General features: G+C 45.6%; 2 protein-coding genes across 2 annotated transcripts in view; one reads left to right on the top strand and one right to left on the bottom strand.

Moving 5' to 3' along the window:
• Positions 1–1,401: 1,401 nt before the first annotated feature.
• Positions 1,402–24,032, top strand: LOC142721910 (sodium/glucose cotransporter 2-like; the record flags this gene model as incomplete). Its single annotated transcript, XM_075848857.1, is given in 13 exon segments — positions 1,402–1,464; positions 8,819–8,880; positions 8,882–8,900; positions 9,677–9,771; positions 9,773–9,823; positions 9,825–9,887; positions 10,077–10,212; positions 10,784–10,891; positions 11,473–11,623; positions 11,707–11,875; positions 21,142–21,357; positions 22,788–22,851; positions 23,899–24,032. Coding segments are annotated over 13 exon segments (1,331 nt in total), but the record flags the coding sequence as incomplete, so codon positions are not given.
• The window catches only part of RPUSD4 (RNA pseudouridine synthase D4), a 36,268-nt gene continuing 35,529 nt past the window's right edge, over positions 23,795–24,533 (bottom strand). The window contains exon 7 of the mRNA XM_075848851.1: positions 23,795–24,314. Coding sequence (XP_075704966.1) covers positions 24,084–24,314 — 231 coding nt within the window. The 3' untranslated portion in view covers positions 23,795–24,083. The remainder of the gene's footprint in view (positions 24,315–24,533) is intronic.

The following is a 24,533-nucleotide window of genomic DNA, read 5'->3' as shown; positions in this document are numbered from 1 at the left end:
GGGGGGGGGGGATATACACAGTGACTGGTAAAGTGTTATCCTAGAAATCTACAGAACCAGGAGAGCGAATCCCTGTCCTCGGAGGGGGGGATAGACACAGTGACTGGTAAAGTGTTAAACTAGGAAACCTACAGAATGAGGAGAGAGAATGCCTGTCCTCGGTGGGGGGGGGGGTTTATACACAGTGACTGGTAAAGTATTTTCCAAGGAAACCTACAGAATGCGGAGAGCGAATCCCTGTCCTTGGGGGGGGGGTATACACAGTGACTGGTAAAGTGTTATCCTAGGAAACCAACAGCATGCGGAGAGCGAATCCCTGTCCTTCGGGGGGGGGGGATACACACAGTGACTGGTAAAGTGTTATCCTAGGGACAAGACAGAATGAGGAGAGCGAATCCCTGTCCTGGGGGGGGTGGTATAAACAGTGACTGGTAAAGTATTATCCCTAGGAAACCAACAGAACGAGGAGAGAGAATCCCTGTCCTCGGGGGTGGGGAATATACACAGTGACTGGTAACGTGTTATCCTAGGAAACCTACAGAATGCGGAGAGCGAATCCCTGTCCTCGGGGGGGGGGATATACACAGTGACTGGTAAAGTGTTATCCTAGGAAATCTACAGAACCAGGACAGCGAATCCCTGTCCTCGGGGGGGGGGGGATAGACGCAGTGACTGGTAAAGTGTTATCCTAGGAAACCTACAGAACGAGGAGAGATAATCCCTGTCCTCGTATTATCCTAGGAAACCTATAGAACGAGGAGAGAGAATCCCTGTCCTCGGGGGGGGGGGATATACACAGTGACTGGTAAAGTATATCCTAGGAAACCAACAGAACGAGGTGAGCGAATCCCTGTCCTCGGGGGGGGGGCGGATATACACAGTGACTGGTAAAGTATTATCCTAGGAAACCAACAGAACGAGGAGATAGAATCCCTGTCCTTGGGGGGGGGGAGATATACACAGTGACTGGTAAAGTGTTATCCTAGGAAACCAACAGAACGAGGAGAGCAAATCCTGTCCTCGGAGGGGGGGGGGGAATATACACAGTGACTGGTAAAGTGTTATACTAGGAAACCGACAGAACGAGGAGAGAGAATCCCTGTCCTCAGGGGGGGGGATATACACAATGACTGGTAAAGTATTATCCTAGGAAACCGACAGAATGAGGAGAGAGAATGCCTGTCCTCGGGGGGGGGGGGGGGTTATACACAGTGACTGGTAAAGTATTATCCAAGGAAACCTACAGAATGCGGAGAGCGAATCCCTGTCCTTGGGGGGAGGGGGTATACACAGTGACTGGTAAAGTGTTATCCTTGGAAACCTACAGAACGAGGAGAGCGAATCCCTGTCCTCGGGGGGGGGGGGCGGATATACACAGTGGCTGGTAAAGTATTATCCTAGGAAACCAACAGAGCGAGGAGAGAGAATTCCTGTCCTCGTGGGGGGGGATATACACAGTGACCGGTAAAGTATTATCCTAGGAAACCAACAGAACGAGGAGAGAGAATCCCTGTCCTCGTGGGGGGGGGGGATAGACACAGTGACCGGTAAGTGTTATCCTAGGAAACCAACAGAACGAGGAGAGAGAATCCCTGTCCTCGGGGGGGGGGATATACACAGTGACTGGTAAGTATTATCCTAGGAAACCTACAGAATGCGGAGAGCGAATCCCTGTCCTTGGGGGGGGGGGGATATACACAGTGACTGGTAAAGTGTAATCCTAGGAAATCTACAGAACCAGGAGAGCGAATCCCTTGTCCTCGGAGGCGGGGAGGGATATATACAGTGACTGGTAAAGTGTTATCTAGGAAACCTACAGAATGCGGAGAGCGAATCCCTGTCCTCGGAGGGGGGAGATATACACAGTGACTGGTAAAGTATTATCCTAGGAAACCTACAGAACGAGGAGAGCAAATCCTGTTCTGGGGGGGGGGGATATACACAGTGACTGGTAAAGTATTATCCTAGGAAACCGACAGAACGAGGAGAGCGAATCCCTGTCCTCGGGGGGGGGGGGATAGACACAGTGACTGGTAAAGTGTATCCTTGGAAACCTACAGAACGAGGAGAGCGAATCCCTGTCCTCGGGGGGGGGCGGATATACACAGTGGCTGGTAAAGTATATCCTAGGAAACCAACAGAACGAGGAGAGAGAATCCCTGTCCTTGGGGGGGGGTATACACAGTGACTGGTAAAGTGTTATCCTAGGAAACCAACAGAACGAGGAGAGAGAATCCCTGTCCTCGGGGGGGGGGATATACACAGTGACTGGTAAAGTGTTATCCTAGGAAACCAACAGAACGAGGAGAGAGAATCCCTGTCCTCGTCGGGGGGATATGCACAGTGACTGGTAAAGTGTTATCCTAGGAAACCAACAGAACGAGGAGAGAGAATCCCTGTCCTCGGGGGGGGGGGATATACACAGTGACTGGTAAAGTGTTATCCTAGGAAACCAACAGAACGAGGAGAGAGAATCCCTGTCCTCGTGGGGGGGATATACACAGTGACTGGTAAAGTGTTATCCTAGGAAACCAACAGAACGAGGAGAGCGAATACCTGTCCTCGGGGGGGGGGGATATACACAGTGACTTGTGAAGTATTATCCTAGGAAACCAACAGAACGAGGAGAGAGAATCCCTGTCCTCGGGGGGGGGGGGGATATACACAGTGACTGGTAAAGTATTATCCTAGGAAACCGACAGAACGAGGAGAGAGAATCCCTGTCCTCGGGGGGGGGGATAGACACAGTGACTGGTAAAGTGTTACCCTAGGAAACCCAACAGAACGAGGAGAGAGAATCCCTGTCCTCGTGGGGGGGATATACACAGTGACTGGTAAAGTGTTGTCCTAGGAAACCAACAGAACGAGGAGAGCGAATACTGTCCTCGGGGGGGGGGGATATACACAGTGACTGGTGAAGTATTATCCTAGGAAACCAACAGAACGAGGAGAGAGAATCCCTGTCCTCGTGGGGGGGATATGCACAGTGACTGGTAAAGTGTTATCCTAGGAAACCAACAGAACGAGGAGAGAGAATCCCTGTCCTCGGGGGGGGGGGGGGATATACACAGTGACTGGTAAAGTGTTACCCTAGGAAACCAACAGAACGAGGAGAGCGAATACCTGTCCTCGGGGGGGGGGGATATACACAGTGACTGGTGAAGTATTATCCTAGGAAACCAACAGAGCGAGGAGAGAAAATCCCTGTCCTCGGGGGGGGGATATACACAGTGACTGGTAAAGTATTATCCTAGGAAACCGACAGAACGAGGAGAGAGAATCCCTGTCCTCGGGGGGGGGATAGACACAGTGACTGGTAAAGTGTTAAACTAGGAAACCTACAGAATGAGGAGAGAGAATCCCTGTCCTCGGGGGGGGGATAGACACAGTGACTGGTAAAGTATTATCCTAGGAAACCGACAGAACGAGGAGAGCGAATCCCTGTCTTCGGAGGGGGGGATAGACACAGTGACTGGTAAAGTGTTATCCTTGGAAACCTACAGAACGAGGAGAGCGAATCCCTGTCCTCGGGGGGGTGGGATAGACACAGTGACTGGTAAAGTGTTATCCTTGGAAACCTACAGAACGAGGAGAGCGAATCCCTGTCCGCGGGGGGGGATATACACAGTGACTGGTAAAGTATTATCCTAGAAAACCTACAGAATGCGGAGAGCGAATCGCTGTACTTGGGGGGGGGTATACACAGTGACTGGAAAAGTATTATCCTAGGAAACTGACAGAACGAGGAGAGCGAATCCCTGTCCTCGGGGGGGGGGGGGATAGACACAGTGACTGGTAAAGTATTAACCTAGGAAACCGACAGAACGAGGAGAGCGAATCCCTGTCCTCGGGGGGGGGGATATACACAGTGACTGGTAAAGTATTATCCTAGGAAACCGACAGAACGAGGAGAGAGAATCCCTGTCCTCGGGGGGGGGGATAGACACAGTGACTGGTAAAGTGTTATCCTAGGAAACCTACAGAATGCGGAGAGCGAATCCCTGTCCTCGGGGGGGGGGGATACACACAGTGACTGGTAAAGTGTTATCCTAGGGACAAGACAGAATGAGGAGAGCGAATCCCTGTCCTGGGGGGGGGTGGTATACACAGTGACTGGTAAAGTATTATCCTAGGAAACCAACAGAACGAGGAGAGAGAATCCCTGTCCTCGGGGGTGGGGAATATACACAGTGACTGGTAAAGTGTTATCCTAGGAAACCAACAGAACGAGGAGAGAGAATCCCTGTCCTCGGGGGGGGGGGATAGACGCAGTGACTGGTAAAGTGTTGTCCTAGGAAACCTACAGAACGAGGAGAGATAATCCCTGTCCTCGTATTATCCTAGGAAACCTATAGAACGAGGAGAGAGAATCCCTGTCCTCGGGGGGGGGGGCGGATATACACAGTGACTGGTAAAGTATTATCCTAGGAAACCAACAGAACGAGGTGAGCGAATCCCTGTCCTCGGGGGGGGGGGCGGATATACACAGTGACTGGTAAAGTATTATCCTAGGAAACCAACAGAACGAGGAGATAGAATCCCTGTCCTTGGGGGGGGGGGATATACACAGTGACTGGTAAAGTGTTATCCTAGGAAACCAACAGAATGAGGAGAGAGAATTCCTGTCCTCGTGGGGGGGGGGGATATACACAGTGACTGGTAAAGTGTTATCCTAGGTAACCAACAGAACGAGGAGAGCGAATACCTGTCCTCGGGGGGGGGGGATATACACAGTGACTGGTGAAGTATTATCCTAGGAAACCAACAGAACGAGGAGAGAGAATCCCTGTCCTCGGGGGGGGGGATAGACACAGTGACCGGTAAAGTGTTATCCTAGGAAACCAACAGAACGAGGAGAGAGAATCCCTGTCCTCGGGGGGGGGGGGGGATATACACAGTGACTGGTAAAGTATTATCCTAGGAAACCTACAGAATGCGGAGAGCGAATCCCTGTCCTTGGGGGGGGATATACACAGTGACTGGTAAAGTGTTAAACTAGGAAACCTACAGAATGAGGAGAGAGAATCCCTGTCCTCGGGGGGGGGGGGATAGACACAGTGACTGGTAAAGTATTATCCTTGGAAACCGACAGAACGAGGAGAGCGAATCCCTGTCTTCGGAGGGGGGGGGAATAGACACAGTGACTGGTAAAGTGTTATCCTTGGAAACCTACAGAACGAGGAGAGCGAATCCCTGTCCTCGGGGGGGGGGGGATATACACAGTGACTGGTAAAGTATTATCCTAGGAAACCTACAGAATGCGGAGAGCGAATCGCTGTCCTTGGAGGGGGTATACACAGTGACTGGAAAAGTATTATCCTAGGAAACTGACAGAACGAGGAGAGCGAATCCCTGTCCACGGGGGGGGGGATAGACACAGTGACTGGTAAAGTATTAACCTAGGAAACCGACAGAACGAGGAGAGCGAATCCCTGTCCTCGGGGGAGGGGATATACACAGTGACTGGTAAAGTATTATCCTAGGAAACCGACAGAACGAGGAGAGAGAATCCCTGTCCTCGGGGGGGGGGGGGATAGACACAGTGACTGGTAAAGTATTATCCTAGGAAACCGACAGAACGAGGAGAGCGAATCCCTGTCCTCGGAGGGGGGGGATAGACACAGTGACTGGTAAAGTGTTATCCTAGGAAACCTACAGAACGAGGAGAGCGAATCCCTGTCCTCGGGGGGGCGGATATACACAGTGGCTGGTAAAGTATTATCCTAGGAAACCAACAGAACGAGGAGAGAGAATTCCTGTCCTCGTGGGGGGGGATATACACAGTGACTGGTAAAGTGTTATCCTAGGAAACCAACAGAACGAGGAGAGCGAATACCTGTCCTTGGGGGGGGGGGATATATACAGTGACTGGTGAAGTATTATCCTAGGAAACCAACAGAACGAGGAGAGAGAATCCCTGTCCTCGTGGGGGGGATAGACACAGTGACCGGTAAAGTGTTATCCTAGGAAACCAACAGAACGAGGAGAGAGAATCCCTGTCCTCGGGGGGGGATATACACAGTGACTGGTAAAGTATTATCCTAGGAAACCTACAGAATGCGGAGAGCGAATCCCTGTCCTTGGGGGGGGGGATATACACAGTGACTGGTAAAGTGTTATCCTAGGAAATCTACAGAACCAGGAGAGCGAATCCCTGTCCTCGGAGGGGGGGAGGGATATACACAGTGACTGGTAAAGTGTTATCTAGGAAACCTACAGAATGCGGAGAGCGAATCCCTGTCCTCGGAGGGGGGAGATATACACAGTGACTGGTAAAGTATTATCCTAGGAAACCTACAGAACGAGGAGAGCAAATCCCTATTCTCGGGGGGGGGGGATATACACAGTGACTGGTAAAGTGTTATACTAGGAAACCGACAGAACGAGGAGAGAGAATCCCTGTCCTCAGGGGGGGGGGATATACAAAATGACTGGTAAAGTATTATCCTAGGAAACCGACAGAACGAGGAGAGCGAATCCCTGTCCTCGGGGGGGATAGACACAGTGACTGGTAAAGTGTTATCCTTGGAAACCTACAGAACGAGGAGAGCGAATCCCTGTCCTCGGGGGGGGGGCGGATATACACAGTGGCTGGTAAAGTATTATCCTAGGAAACCAACAGAACGAGGAGAGAGAATCCCTGTCCTTGGGGGGGGGTATACATAGTGACTGGTAAAGTGTTATCCTAGGAAACCAACAGAACGAGGAGAGAGAATCCCTGTCCTCGGGGGGGGGATATACACAGTGACTGGTAAAGTGTTATCCTAGGAAACCAACAGAACGAGGAGAGAGAATCCCTGTCCTCGTGGGGGGGATATGCACAGTGACTGGTAAAGTGTTATCCTAGGAAACCAACAGAGCGAGGAGAGAGAATCCCTGTCCTCGGGGGGGGGGATATACACAGTGACTGGTAAAGTGTTATCCTAGGAAACCAACAGAACGAGGAGAGCGAATACCTGTCCTCGGGGGGGGGGGGATATACACAGTGACTGGTGAAGTATTATCCTAGGAAACCAACAGAACGAGGAGAGAGAATCCCTGTCCTCGGGGGGGGGGATATACACAGTGACTGGTAAAGTATTATCCTAGGAAACCGACAGAACGAGGAGAGAGAATCCCTGTCCTCGGGGGGGGGGGATAGACACAGTGACTGGTAAAGTGTTACCCTAGGAAACCAACAGAACGAGGAGAGAGAATCCCTGTCCTCGTGGGGGGGATATACACAGTGACTGGTAAAGTGTTATCCTAGGAAACCAACAGAACGAGGAGAGCGAATACCTGTCCTCGGTGGGGGGGGATATACACAGTGACTGGTGAAGTATTATCCTAGGAAACCAACAGAACGAGGAGAGAGAATCCCTGTCTCGGGGGGGGGGGATAGACACAGTGACTGGTAAAGTGTTAAACTAGGAAACCTACAGAATGAGGAGAGAGAATCCCTATCCTCGGGGGGGGGGATAGACACAGTGACTGGTAAAGTATTATCCTAGGAAACCGACAGAACGAGGAGAGCGAATCCCTGTCTTCGGAGGGGGGGATAGACACAGTGACTGGTAAAGTGTTATCCTTGGAAACCTACAGAACGAGGAGAGCGAATCCCTGTCCTCGGGGGGTGGGATAGACACAGTGACTGGTAAAGTATTATCCTAGGAAACCTACAGAATGCGGAGAGCGAATCGCTGTCCTTGGGGGGGGATATACACAGTGACTGGAAAAGTATTATCCTAGGAAACTGACAGAACGAGGAGAGCGAATCCCTGTCCTCGGGGGGGGGATAGACACAGTGACTGGTAAAGTATTAACCTAGGAAACCGACAGAACGAGGAGAGCGAATCCCTGTCCTCGGGGGGGGGGGATATACACAGTGACTGGTAAAGTATTATCCTAGGAAACCGACAGAACGAGGAGAGAGAATCCCTGTCCTCGGGGGGGGGGATAGACACAGTGACTGGTAAAGTATTATCCTAGGAAACCTACAGAACGAGGAGAGCGAATCCCTGTCCTCGGGGGGGGGGATAGACACAGTGACTGGTAAAGTGTTATCCTAGGAAACCTACAGAACGAGGAGAGAGAATCTGCGAATCCCTGTCCTCGGGGGGGGGGGGGATATAGACAGTGACTGGTAAAGTGTTATCCTAGGAAACCTACAGAACGAGGAGAGAGAATCCCTGTCCTGACATTTTCATTGTCCCACCAGCCAGTTTTCACCTATTAACCCTTCATCATCTGGATTATAGTTGTTCATGTATAAGTCCAGTAAAGGGGAATTAATGCCCCAACAAAAAAAGAAAAACTACAGAAGTGGGTGCCCAAGTTTGTGGTGTTTGGTGTTCAGCATGACTGCGCCCCAATACTCAAAGCCCCATAAAGACACGGCATGACCAGATTGGTGTGGAAGAATCTGAGCGGCTGAACAAAGCCAAGACCTCAATCCCAGTGAGGTAGACCCCCCCCCCCCTCCCTCCTAACATCAGTGCCCGACCTCCCAAATACACCACAATATCTTGTGGAAAGGCTGTTAAAAAAAACAAAATGGAGCCCAACTTCATATCAACGCCCATAGTATTGGAATTAAATGTAAAAAAAAAGTTCATACAGGAGTCAGGGGGCCACATAGTGTATAATATTATATCTCTGTAGATGATCCCCCCTCCCCCATAGTGTATTATATCTCTGTAGATGATCTCCTCTCCCCCATAGTATATTATATCTCTGTAGATGATCTCCCCTCCCCCATAGTATATTATATCTCTGTAGATGCTCTCCCCTCCCCCATAGTATATTATATCTCGGTTTATAAGGGTCTTTCTCTCTGTAGGGGGTCTCGCTGCTCTCATGTATACAGATACAGTTCAGACTTTTGTCATCATCGGTGGATCTTGCGGTCCTTGCTGGATTTGGTGAGTCCACACATTTGGTTTTCCATTTATTCATGATCTTATCCAGGTTTACAGGTGATTGTTGCCTGAAGAATAGAATGGGCTCAATCCCAGACGAGGTTGTTAATAATTCTTTCTGCGTTATTGCCACGTTTCTGCGGTTCGTGCTGAATCTCGCGGACGTCGGCACTGGTTCCACCTCATTACAATATTTTCTTTTTTTGTTGTGTCGGTGAAATATTTCTTCATATCAATGATTTTCTGGTTTAGAGAATCCGTTGTGTTTTGTCCATACCCCGGGCCGCACTGCGGCTTAAGCCCCTGTTCACATCATCATTTTGCATCCTGCGGTGAGATACGGGTTTTCTTTTTGTTTTTTTAAGATTAGAAATGAAGTTCCTGTAAATCGCGAGGCCAATCTATAATCTATCATCTATAATCTATCATCTATAATCTATTGCCATTGACTTCTAATGTAAACAAACAATAAAATAATGGCTCTGGATCCCGCTCGTCCACACTCTGGAGCACCATTTTTTTGGGTCCTGTTTGAAAGGTAAATGTTACTGAAGCGTAGAACCGGATGTAAAAGCGTGATGTGAACAGGGTGAGTGCGTTATTGGGGTTACCGCTGCTTCTCACACCGGGATCATTTACCGATATTTCGTCTTTTTGGGGTCTGTTCTTCTCTGTTCCGTTGTTGGAATTGATCCTCTATGATTTTTGGCGGTTAGTAAGATTCTTCCAGTGGCTTTTGCCGCAGTTTATTGACTCCCCTACTGCTGTTTCCCGTGCAGCGTTCCTGGAGGTCGGGGGCTATGATGCGCTAATGGAGAAATACATGGGCGCCGTTCCCCGTCATTTGGGTAATGTCTCCGCTCATTGTGCGTCCCCCCCGGCCTGATGCTCTCCACCTGTTGCGTGACGCCTACTCTGGGGACCTGCCCATGGCCAGCTGTGATGGTGGGACTGACCATTGTTTCCACGTGGTACTGGTGCAGTGACCAGGTAAGTGCTTCATTGTCTGTCAAAGCGTAATCCGTCCTTCATGTCTGGTCTGCGTGGACCCCCCTCCGCGGTCCTGTGTTTTCGGTCTGTAAGATTTTGGTGCCATTGTACAGAGCAGGATAAACCAATCATCGTGCGCTCCCGCTGCCTGGACGGTCCTGCACATTGTCTGTTTCCCTCTTGTTTTAGGTGATTGTCCAGCGCTGTCTGGCCGCCCGTTCTCTAACACACGTGAAGTTGGGTTGCGTGTTATGCGGCTATCTGAAGATTCTCCCCATGTTCCTCATGGTCATGCCCGGGATGATCAGTCGAGTCTTGTATCCAGGTAAGATGTATATGTCACATGGTCACAGCCAGCGAATGGCATCAGGTTCTTTCCACGTGTTCATCATAAACTACTTTTTTATGGCTTTATTGAAACATAGACCTGGGCAATAAACATTTAAGAGCAAATGCAGCCCAAGCAGGGGCCACGGGGCGGAGAGGTGGAAGGGGCAGGAATGGTGCAGATTGGAAGAAGCAGCCACTGAGTTACATGAAAAACGCTGTAGCCACCACTAGGGGAGCTCCTTACATAGATTTATACAGCCAGTATTGAGTTCAATCGGAGGTGTGAAGATCTGTATGCAGTGAGCTCCACCTAGTGGAAGCTACTGGCAGAGAGATTAATATGTCAAAATTGCCTGAAGGGAGCAGGGGATTTGGAGCTCTGTATCAGAAAAACAGAACTCCAACCATTATAAAGGTCTATATTATCGAATAAATGTGTGCAAAATTTGGGAGCTGTATAAATGTAATAATAAGAGCAGTAATAAGAATTCTAGTGACCCTGCTGAATAGACGTGTTAATGCTCGCGCGGCCTCGGTACGACCCATCGTGTGTTTTGTTGTTTCAGATGAAGTTGCCTGCGTTGTGCCATCCGAGTGCCGGAGGATCTGTGGCGCGGAGATTGGGTGTTCAAACATTGCTTATCCAAAGCTGGTTGTAGAGCTGATGCCGAGCGGTGCGTAAATCGTGGACTGCGGACGTCATGCGGGCCACAAATTCTACGTGGAATAAACTTGTCTTTAGTGGCAGCAAAAATCAAACCAGTCACCAAGTGCTGACCCTCCCCCAGCACTGGACCCCGCACACGAGATGAGGTTCACATGTCATTTTAGAGACAAAAAAATTAAAGATCAAGTGACCTAAAAGTGACGCTGAGGTGTGATGAGAGTCTGGAGCCATCCGGCCAGCTTCTCTTAGTCTGATATTAGATTGACCCCACAGTCAGTCCCCACAGTCAGACCCCACAGTCAGTCCCCACAGTCAGACCCCACCGTCGGTCCCCACCGTCGGTCCCCACCGTCGGTCCCCACCGTCGGTCCCCACAGTCAGACCCCACAGTCAGTCCCCACAGTCAGAGCCCACAGTCAGTCCCCACAGTCGGAGCCCACAGTCAGACCCCACAGTCGGTCCCCACAGTTGGTCCCCACAGTCAGAGCTACGTCCTCGCCCTGAGTCGTTACTAGTCCCAGTAATGCCCTGTAGGACGATGACTGACCCTTCTACTCCTGCGCTGACGGTGTGTCTTCTCCCGCTCAGGTCTCCGGGGTCTGATGCTTGCGGTGATGTTGGCCGCTCTCATGAGCAGTCTCGCCTCCATCTTTAATAGTAGCGGGACTCTGTTCACAATGGACGTCTGGAGGAAGCTGAGGCCGCAGGCTGCAGAGAAGGAGCTGCTTCTGGTGGGGAGGTGCGTGACAAATCAGCAGTCCGGAGGTGAGGGGCAAATATTAGAGAGAAGCGTCACCACCGCCTTATCCGCTTCTCTCTCAGGGTGTGGACGGTTTTCCTCGTGGCTTTCAGCATCGCATGGATTCCCGTTGTCCAAGCTGCTCAGGGAGGACAGTTGTTTGACTATATTCAGTCTGTGGCAAGTTTCTTGGCGCCACCAATCGCAGCCGTATTCTTCCTGGCGCTGTTTGTGAAAAGAGTCAATGAAACGGTAAGACCAGAATTCATAGAGCGACCCCCGCACGAACAGAAAGCCCTCCGATATCTATATAGAAAACCTACACATCATATAAAGACATCAACTATATGTTACACTATATATATATATATATATATATATATATAACCCCGACCCATCACACCTCCTATACATTACCTGTCACATATATATATATATATATATATATATAACCTACCCATCACCAGCTATACATCACACCTCCTATACATTACCTGTCATATATATATATATATATATAACCCCTACCCATCACCAGCTATACATCACACCTCCTATAGATTACCTGTCATATATATATATATAACCCCTACCCATCACCAGCTATACATCACACCTCCTATACATTACCTGTCACATATATATATAACCCCTACCCATCACCAGCTATACATCACACCTCCTATACATTACCTGTCACATATATATATATATAACCCCAACCCATCACCAGCTATACATCACACCTCCTATACATTACCTGTCATATATATATATATAACCCCTACCCATCACCAGCTATACATCACACCTCCTATACATTACCTGTCATATATATATATATATATATATATATATATAACCCCTACCCATCACCAGCTATACATCACACCTCCTATACATTACCTGTCACATATATATATATAACCCCTACCCATCACCAGCTAAACATCACATCTACTATACATTACCTGTCACATATATATATAACCCCTACCCATCACCAGCTATACATCACACCTCCTATACATTACCTGTCACATATATATATATATATATATATATATATATATCCTACCCATCACCAGCTATACATCACACCTCCTATACATTACCTGTCACATATATATATATATATAACCCCAACCCATCACCAGCTATACATCACACCTCCTATACATTACCTGTCATATATATATATATATAACCCCTACCCATCACCAGCTATACATCACACCTCCTATACATTACCTGTCATATATATATATATATATATATATATATATATAACCCCTACCCATCACCAGCTATACATCACACCTCCTATACATTACCTGTCACATATATATATATAACCCCTACCCATCACCAGCTAAACATCACATCTACTATACATTACCTGTCACATATATATATAACCCCTACCCATCACCAGCTATACATCACACCTCCTATACATTACCTGTCACATATATATATATATATATATATATATAACCCCTACCCATCACCAGCTATACATCACATCTCCTATACATTACCTGTCACATATATATATATAACCCCTACCCATCACCAGCTATACATCACACCTCCTATACATTACCTGTCACATATATATATATATATATATATATATCCTACCCATCACCAGCTATACATCACACCTCCTATACATTACCTGTCACACATATATATATATAACCCCGACCCATCACACCTCCTATACATTACCTGTCACATATATATATATATATATATATATATATATATAACCTACCAATCACCAGCTATACATCACACCTCCTATACATTACCTGTCACATATATATATATAACCCCAACCCATCACCAGCTATACATCACACCTCCTATACATTACCTGTCACATATATATATAACCCCTACCCATCACCAGCTAAACATCACATCTACTATACATTACCTGTCATATATATATATATAACCCCTACCCATCACCAGCTATACATCACACCTCCTATACATTACCTGTCACATATATATATATATATATATATATATATATATAACCTACCCATCACCAGCTATACATCACACCTCCTATACATTACCTGTCATATATATATATATATATATATATATATAACCCCTACCCATCACCAGCTATACATCACACCTCCTATAGATTACCTGTCATATATATATATATATAACCCCTACCCATCACCAGCTATACATCACACCTCCTATACATTACCTGTCACATATATATATAACCCCTACCCATCACCAGCTATACATCACACCTCCTATACATTACCTGTCACATATATATATATATATATATATATATATATCCTACCCATCACCAGCTATACATCACACCTCCTATACATTACCTGTCACATATATATATATATAACCCCAACCCATCACCAGCTATACATCACACCTCCTATACATTACCTGTCATATATATATATATATATATATATATATAACCCCTACCCATCACCAGCTATACATCACACCTCCTATATATTACCTGTCATATATATATATATATATATATATATAACCCCTACCCATCACCAGCTATACATCACACCTCCTATACATTACCTGTCACATATATATATATAACCCCTACCCATCAACCAGCTAAACATCACATCTACTATACATTACCTGTCACATATATATATACCCCTACCCATCACCAGCTATACATCACACCTCCTATACATTACCTGTCACATATATATATATATATATATATATATATATATATATATATAACCCCTACCCATCACCAGCTATACATCACATCTCCTATACATTACCTGTCACATATATATATATAACCCTACCCATCACCAGCTATACATCACACCTCCTATACATTACCTGTCACATATATAGTATATATATATATATATATATATATATATATCCTACCCATCACCAGCTATACATCACACCTCCTATACATTACCTGTCACATATATATATATATAACCCCAACCCATCACCAGCTATACATCACACCTCCTATACATTACCTGTCATATATATATAGTATAACCCCTACCCATCACCAGCTATACATCACACCTCCTATACATTACCTGTCACATCTATATAACCTACCCATCACCAGCTATACATCACACCTCCTATACATTACCTGTCACATATATATATATATATATATATATATAACCCCTACCCATCACCAGCTATATATCACACCTCCTATACATTACCTGTCATATATATACAACCTACCCATCACCAGCTATACATCACACCTCCTATACATTACCTGTCATATATATATATATATAACCTACCCATCACCAGCTATACATCACACCTCCTATACATTACCTGTCACATATATATATAACCTACCCATCACCAGCTATACATCACATCTCCTATACATTACCTGTCACATATATATATATATATATATATATATATATATATATATATATATATATATATAACCCCTACCCATCACCAGCTATACATCACACCTCCTATACATTACCTGTCACATATATATATATATATATATATATAACCCCTACCCATCACCAGCTAAACATCACATCTACTATACATTACCTGTCACATATATATATAACCCCTACCCATCACCAGCTATACATCACATCTCCTATACATTACCTGTCACATATATATATATAACCCCTACCCATCACCAGCTATACATCACACCTCCTATACATTACCTGTCACATATATATAATATATATAACCCCTACCCATCACCAGCTATACATCACATCTCCTATACATTACCTGTCACATATATATATATAACCCCTACCCATCACCAGCTATACATCACACCTCCTATACATTACCTGTCACATATATATATATATATATATCCTACCCATCACCAGCTATACATCACACCTCCTATACATTACCTGTCACATATATATATATATATATATATATATAACCCCTACCCATCACCAGCTATATATCACACCTCCTATACATTACCTGTCATATATATACAACCTACCCATCACCAGCTATACATCACACCTCCTATACATTACCTGTCATATATATATATATATAACCTACCCATCACCAGCTATACATCACACCTCCTATACATTACCTGTCACATATATATATAACCTACCCATCACCAGCTATACATCACATCTCCTATACATTACCTGTCACATATATATATATATATATATATATATATATATATATATATATATATATATATATATATATAACCCCTACCCATCACCAGCTATACATCACACCTCCTATACATTACCTGTCACATATATATATATATATATATATATATATATATATATATATATATAACCCCTACCCATCACCAGCTAAACATCACATCTACTATACATTACCTGTCACATATATATATAACCCCTACCCATCACCAGCTATACATCACATCTCCTATACATTACCTGTCACATATATATATATAACCCCTACCCATCACCAGCTATACATCACACCTCCTATACATTACCTGTCACATATATATATATATATATATATATATATATATATAACCCCTACCCATCACCAGCTATACATCACATCTCCTATACATTACCTGTCACATATATATATATAACCCCTACCCATCACCAGCTATACATCACACCTCCTATACATTACCTGTCACATATATATATATATATATCCTACCCATCACCAGCTATACATCACACCTCCTATACATTACCTGTCACATATATATATATATAACCCCAACCCATCACCAGCTATACATCACACCTCCTATACATTACCTGTCATATATATATATATAACCCCTACCCATCACCAGCTATACATCACACCTCCTATACATTACCTGTCACATCTATATAACCTACCCATCACCAGCTATACATCACACCCCCTATACATTACCTGTCACATATATATATATATATATATCCTACCCATCACCAGCTATACATCACACCTCCTATACATTACCTGTCACATATATATATATATAACCCCAACCCATCACCAGCTATACATCACACCTCCTATACATTACCTGTCATATATATATATATATAACCCCTACCCATCACCAGCTATACATCACACCTCCTATACATTACCTGTCACATCTATATAACCTACCCATCACCAGCTATACATCACACCCCCTATACATTACCTGTCACATATATATATATATATATAACCCCTACCCATCACCAGCTATATATCACACCTCCTATACATTACCTGTCATATATATACAACCTACCCATCACCAGCTATACATCACACCTCCTATACATTACCTGTCATATATATATATATATAACCTACCCATCACCAGCTATACATCACACCTCCTATACATTACCTGTCATATATATATATATATATATATATATATATATAACCCCTACCCATCACCAGCTATACATCACACCTCCTATACATTACCTGTCATATATATATAACCTACCCATCACCAGCTATACATCACACCTCCTATACATTACCTGTCACATATATATATATATATATATATATATCCTACCCATCACCAGCTATAAATCACATCTCCTATACATTACCTGTCATATATATATAACCTACCCATCACCAGCTATACATCACATCTCCTATACATTACCTGTCATATATATATATATATATATATATATAACCTACCCATCACCAGCTATACATCACATTTTCTATACATTACCTGTCACATATATATATAACCCCAACCCATCACCAGCTATACATCACACCTCCTATACATTACCTGTTACATATATATATATACAGTGAAGGAAATAAGTATTTGATCCCTTGCTGATTTTGTAAGTTTGCCCGCTGTCAAAGACATGAACAGTCTAGAATTTTTAGGCTAGGTTAAATTTACCAGTGAGAGATAGATTATATAAAAAAAAAAATAGAAAATCACATTGTCAAAATGATATATATTTATTTGCATTGTGCACAGAGAAATAAGTATTTGATCCCTTTGGCAAACAAGACTTAATACTTGGTGGCAAAACCCTTGTTGGCAAGCACAGCAGTCAGACGTTTTTTGTAGTTGATGATGAGGTTTGCACACATGTTAGATGGAATTTTGGCCCACTCCTCTTTGCAGATCATCTGTAAATCATTAAGATTTCGAGGCTGTCGCTTGGCAACTCGGATCTTCAGCTCCCTCCATAAGTTTTCGATGGGATTAAGGTCTGGAGACTGGCTAGGCCACTCCATGACCTTAATGTGCTTCTTTTTGAGCCACTCCTTTGTTGCCTTGGCTGTATGTTTCGGGTCATTGTCGTGCTGGAAGACCCAGCCACGAGTCATTTTTAATGTCCTGGTGGGGGGAAGGAGGTTGTCACTCAGGATTTGACGGTACATGGCTCCATCCATTCTCCCATTGATGCGGTGAAGTAGTCCTGTGCCCTTAGCAGAGAAACACCCCCAAAACATAATGTTTCCACCTCCATGCTTGACAGTGGGGACGGTGTTCTTTGGGTCATAGGCAGCACTTCTCTTCCTCCAAACACGGCGAGTTGAGTTAATGCCAAAGAGCTCAATTTTAGTCTCATCTGACCACAGCACCTTCTCCCAATCACTCTCAGAATCATCCAGATGTTCATTTGCAAACTTCAGACGGGCCTGTACATGTGCCTTCTTGAGCAGGGGGACCTTGCGGGCACTGCAGGATTGTAATGTGTTACCAATGGTTTTCTTGGTGACTGTGGTCCCAGCTGCCTTGAGATCATTGACAAGTTCCCCCCGTGTAGTTTTTGGCTGAGCTCTCACCTTCCTCAGGATCAAGGATACCCCACGAGGTGAGATTTTGCATGGAGCCCCAGATCGATGTCGATTGACAGTCATTTTGTATGTCTTCCATTTTCTTACTATTGCACCAACAGTTGTCTCCTTCTCAGCCAGCGTCTTACTTATGGTTTTGTAGCCCATTCCAGCCTTGTGCAGGTCTATGATCTTGTCCCTGACATCCTTAGAAAGCTCTTTGGTCTTGCCCATGTTGTAGAGGTTAGAGTCAGACTGATCATTGAGTCTGTGGACAGGAGTCTCTTATACAGGTGACCATGTAAGAGCTGTCTATAATGCAGGCACCAAGTTGATTTGGAGCAGTAACTGGTCTGGAGGAGGCTGAACTCTTAATGGTTGGTAGGGGGTCACATACTTATTTCTCTGTGCACAATGCAAATAAATAGAGATCATTTTGACAATGTGATTTTCTGTTTTTTTTTATATAATCTATCTCTCACTGGTAAAATTAACCTAGCCTAAAAATTCTAGACTGTTCATGTCTTTGACAGTGGGCAAACTTACAAAATCAGCAAGGGATCAAATACTTATTTCCTTCACTGTATATATATATATATATATATATAACCTACCCATCACCAGATATACATCACACCTCCTATATGTTACCTGTCATATATATATATAACCCCAACCCATCACCAGCTATACATCACATATTCTATACATTACCTGTCACACACACACACATATATATATATATATATATATATATATATATATATATATACAACACCCATCACAGGCTATATATACATAATGCCTCCTATACATTACCTGTGTAATGTACCACGTGTCTGATTATAGCACTGTATAGAGGTTTCCACATGTGATTATAGCGCTGTATAGAGGTTTCCACGTGTGATTATAGCGCTGTATAGAGGTTTCCACATGTGATTATAGCGCTGTATAGAGGTTTCCACGTGTCTGATTATAGCGCTGTATAGAGGTTTCCATGTGTCTGATTATAGCGCTGTATAGAGGTTTCCACATGTGATTATAGCGCTGTATAGAGGTTTCCACATGTGATTATAGCGCTGTATAGAGGTTTCCACGTGTGATTATAGCGCTGTATAGAGGTTTCCACGTGTGATTATAGCGCTGTATAGTGGTTTCCACGTGTCGGATTATAGCGCTGTATAGGTTTCCACGTGTCTGATTATAGCGCTGTATAGAGGTTTCCACATGTGATTATAGCGCTGTATAGAGGTTTCCACGTGTGATTATAGCGCTGTATAGTGGTTTCCACGTGTCGGATTATAGCGCTATATAGAGGTTTCCACGTGTCTGATTATAGCGCTGTATAGAGGTTTCCTCGTGTGATTATAGCGCTGTATAGAGGTTTCCACGTGTCTGATTATAGCGCTGTATAGGTTTCCACGTGTGATTATAGCACTGTATAGAGGTTTCCACGTGTCTGATTATAGCGCTGTATAGAGGTTTCCACGTGTCTGATTATAGCGCTGTATAGAGGTTTCCATGTGTCTGATTATAGCGCTGTATAGAGGTTTCCACGTGTGATTATAGCGCTGTATAGTGGTTTCCACGTGTCGGATTATAGCGCTGTATAGGTTTCCACGTGTCTGATTATAGCGCTGTATAGAGGTTTCCACATGTGATTATAGCGCTGTATAGAGGTTTCCACGTGTGATTATAGCGCTGTATAGTGGTTTCCACGTGTCGGATTATAGCGCTATATAGAGGTTTCCACGTGTCTGATTATAGCGCTGTATAGAGGTTTCCTCGTGTGATTATAGCGCTGTATAGAGGTTTCCACGTGTCTGATTATAGCGCTGTATAGGTTTCCACGTGTGATTATAGCGCTGTATAGAGGTTTCCACGTGTCTGATTATAGCGCTGTATAGAGGTTTCCATGTGCCTGATTATAGCGCTGTATAGAGGTTTCCACATGTGATTATAGCGCTGTATAGAGGTTTCCACGTGTGATTATAGCGCTGTATAGAGGTTTCCACGTGTGATTATAGCGCTGTATAGAGGTTTCCACGTGTGATTATAGCGCTGTATAGTGGTTTCCACGTGTCGGATTATAGCGCTGTATAGGTTTCCACGTGTCTGATTATAGCACTGTATAGAGGTTTCCACGTGTCTGATTATAGCGCTGTATAGAGGTTTCCACGTGTCTGATTATAGCGCTGTATAGGTTTCCTCGTGTGATTATAGCGCTGTATAGAGGTTTCCACGTGTCTGATTATAGCGCTGTATAGGTTTCCTCGTGTGATTATAGCGCTGTATAGAGGTTTCCACGTGTCTGATTATAGCGCTGTATAGAGGTTTCCACGTGTCTGATTATAGCGCTGTATAGAGGTTTCCACGTGTCTGATTATAGCGCTGTATAGAGGTTTCCATGTGTCTGATTATAGCGCTGTATAGGTTTCCACGTGTGATTATAGCACTGTATAGAGGTTTCCACGTGTCTGATTATAGTGCTGTATAGAGGTTTCCACGTGTCTGATTATAGCGCTGTATAGAGGTTTCCACGTGTCTGATTATAGCGCTGTATAGAGGTTTCCACGTGTTTGATTATTGCTTTTTATGTGCTCACTTGTTTTGCAGTTATATATTTAGGTCATAAGTTAGTGAACCCCTCTCCTCACTTTGTTTTTTTTTCTTTGCAGGGGGCATTCTGGGGTCTAATTGGGGGGCTCGTGCTGGGTCTCTGCCGGCTGGTGCCAGAATTTGTGTTTGGTTCTGGAAGCTGCTCCGCCCCCAGCTCCTGCCCAGCCCTGATTTGTGGAGTGCATTACCTGTACTTTGCCATAATCCTTTTCTTTTGTACTGCACTCGTTATTCTAGGGGTGTCTTACTGCACCCCTCCAATTCCAGAATCACAGGTAAGTCTGCGTAGGTTTCCAAGAGTTGGGATATTAGTGGTCGGGTCGCTCTCTGTGACCATTTCATGTTTAAAGGGGTCGTCCGAGATTCCATCTTATTTTCAATAACCCCTTTAATGCTTCTAAGCTATAAATGTAAACACATCTGTAATATTCTTACATGTTCCAAAGTGGCCCCGTCTCCAGATCCTGCCGCGGGGAACGTGACGGGTGACGTCTCTCTCTGCTCTGCCGCTTTATCTTGAATTCTTTGCCGGGTAGACGAGACGTCACTTATGACGTGGTCTATATCGGCTTGTTCTGTTGTAACGCGCATGCGCGGCCCCTGCTGTTATCTCGACAACAGGGACCGCGAGAACAGCAAACAGCAGTGACAGCGCATGCGCGTTAGAAGCTGTTAAGCAGAACAAGTCGATATAGACCGAGTGACGTGTCGTCTACCCGGCAAAGAATTCAAGATAAAGCGGCAGAGCCAGAGCAGAGAGAGACGTCACCCGTCACGTTCCCCGCGGCAGGATCTGGAGACGGGGCCACTTTGGAACATGTAAGAATATTACAGATGTGTTTACATTTATAGCTTAGAAGCATTAAAGGGGTTATTGAAAATATGATGGAATCTCGGACGACCCCTTTACGGCTGGATTCCCACACTGCGTTTCTCATGCGGCCGGACGTTACAGTAAAGTCTATAGTAAAAGACAAAACTTACTACACACGCATTTTGGTTTGTGGTGTTTTTGAGGCAGTTTTGTGGTTAGTGGCGGTTATATTTGAAAAACTTTTAGCATTTTGAGAAGCGGTTTTTGAATGCAGTTTAATCCGCCAGTAATTCTGTGGGTGAAGGACTTGAGCAGCGGGTACACGGCCACGCCATGACTCTATACAAGTTCTGCAGCGCCCGGAGATGTGTAGGCAGCCGCCCCTTATACTGAGGTTTACACTGTGTAAGTTTAAGAAAACAAAATGGTGGCACGCTCCATCGGACGCCGTATTACAGAGGCATAAGGGAGAAGACCGCTGTTGGGTGGCACATAGCTCCACGTTCTCAGTCTCGGGCCTCATGAACAGAGCCACGTCCAGCCACATGAATCACCTCTAGGCCTGATTTTTCCACATTTGCGCGCTCTTCCGCTGGAGATACAATCCGGGCTTCTCTCCTCTCCTTGCCGCTCATTTCACACAGTATTTTCTCTGTTCATGAAATAAAAAAGGCAAATCTAAAAAGTGTAGAGAAAAATGTGTGGGTTGAAGGGGCCGCACAATGTATCTCCAGGACCCCGCCACGGGATGTATCTTCTATTGTTACATCGTCAGCCCCCGAGAAGGAAGGAAAAGTGCGGCCCCGGCTGGAGGGTCTCGCGGCCCCGGTATCACAATGTCTCCACAATACAACGATTCCAACCATCGCTCTCCGTCTTGTCTCTTCACAGCTCCATCGCTTGATCTTCAGCCTCCGACACAGTCAGGAACCACGGGAGGAAATGGGGAATCCAGGTAGAATGAAAACTCTGAGCGGGACCGTGTGTTTCCAACCCCTGGGAGGCATTAGCTGCAGTTCTAGCGCCCATCGTCTTCTGTCGACGATCCTGAGGTTGCAGCGTAATATTACACTACAGGAATCTAAACATTTATTACAGAACATGTTGCAGACACAACAGGAGCCCACGCCTGCCGCCCACCACCCACGCCCACCCTTACAAAGCCAAAGATCACTATGTGGCCCCCGCCTTCCCGGCTTGTGGATATGGCACAGGCTAAAGTGCAATTCTTTGGAAAATAGGGGGGAAGGGGGTTGGGAGGGACCGGCCCTCCTCTAAGGTAATAACCCCGGGGTAGAGTTGATATGAAGCTCAGGATCATCATTATAGTAAATCACCGGGTTGCGCAGGTTCATCGGCTTTACTCCATCTTGATGTGTGAGGAGTCCCCGGCTCTATGGTCCACAGTGTCCTAGTCCTTGAGTCCGGCAGATTTCCCCCGTCATCAGGACAGGTCCAGGGAGACAGAGGCCTCCGGCCGGGCGCTCCAGTGTTCACAATCATCCAGGAGTATTGGGTAGAACCGGAGGACGACCTCGGTGCAAAAGACTAGAAAATAAAAAAAAGCCTTTCACCACCGATCCTAAAGACGGCACCGGATGATTGCACCCCGGAGCTGTCCCGCATATGTTACCACATCCGCCCCTCCCTCCCCCGTTACCACATCCAACACCCCGCCCCCACCACTTCCTCCGCCCCCCGTTACCACATCCACCCTGTTTTCTCTCTCTCCAACCTGAATCCCATAAAGAATAAATCGGAACACGATGATACAAAGATGGTGGGAAATATCCTGCATTACCACCGGCCATAAAACAGAGTGGAGCAAGAGTCCGAGAGCATCCCCAACTCCCACGAGCCCCCTCCCCCCCGCTCCTCCCACATAATTCATTTCAAAGTTACAAAAGTCGAAAGTTTTATTTCAAGTTAGAATTTCCGTGAGCGGCCGCTACAGGTATAAATACAATAAAGTCTCCTCTAACAGCGGAACTTCTCTCCACAGGACTCTATGAAACGAAAGACTCAGGATCAGCACTCCCCAATATCCGAGAAGACCCCAAACACGCCCGGCTGGTCAACGCCAACGCCATGATCATGATGAGCGGCGCCGTCTTCCTCTGGGCTTATTACGCTTGAAGTTTTTGGGGTGTATCTGTAATGATAAATAAAACGCATTCCCATCCCCCACTATGAAGTCTCATCCACTGGGGGAACCTCAATGCTCCGGGAGCTGGGGGATGGGAGCTCCAGTTTACGGAGAGTCCTCAGAAAGTGTTTGGGGGGAGGACAGCGCAGTATAATGGGGTCACTCCCAGCTGTGGGGGGAAGGGTTATCTGCGCAGCATGAAGGTGGAGGAGGAGAGACCGCGTCTGAGGGGGCTTCAGAGAGAGTGCGCGGAGCAGCGGGGGGTCCAGTTTCTGCAGGGAGGGAGACGAGTATTAGATCCAGCACACGTATAAGAGACACACACACACACACACACACACACACACACACACACACACACACACACACACACACACACACACACACACCGGGAGGGAGGGGGACGACACACGCACCGACCGGGAGGGAGGGGGACGACAGACGCACCGACCGGGAGGGAGGGAGGGGGACGACACACGCACCGACCGGGA

Source organism: Rhinoderma darwinii, unplaced genomic scaffold, assembly GCF_050947455.1.
Source record: "Rhinoderma darwinii isolate aRhiDar2 unplaced genomic scaffold, aRhiDar2.hap1 Scaffold_525, whole genome shotgun sequence".
NCBI classification, from domain to species: Eukaryota; Metazoa; Chordata; class Amphibia; order Anura; family Rhinodermatidae; genus Rhinoderma; species Rhinoderma darwinii.
Note: the sequence above shows the minus strand (reverse complement) of the source record. Positions and strands in the feature narration are given on the sequence as shown.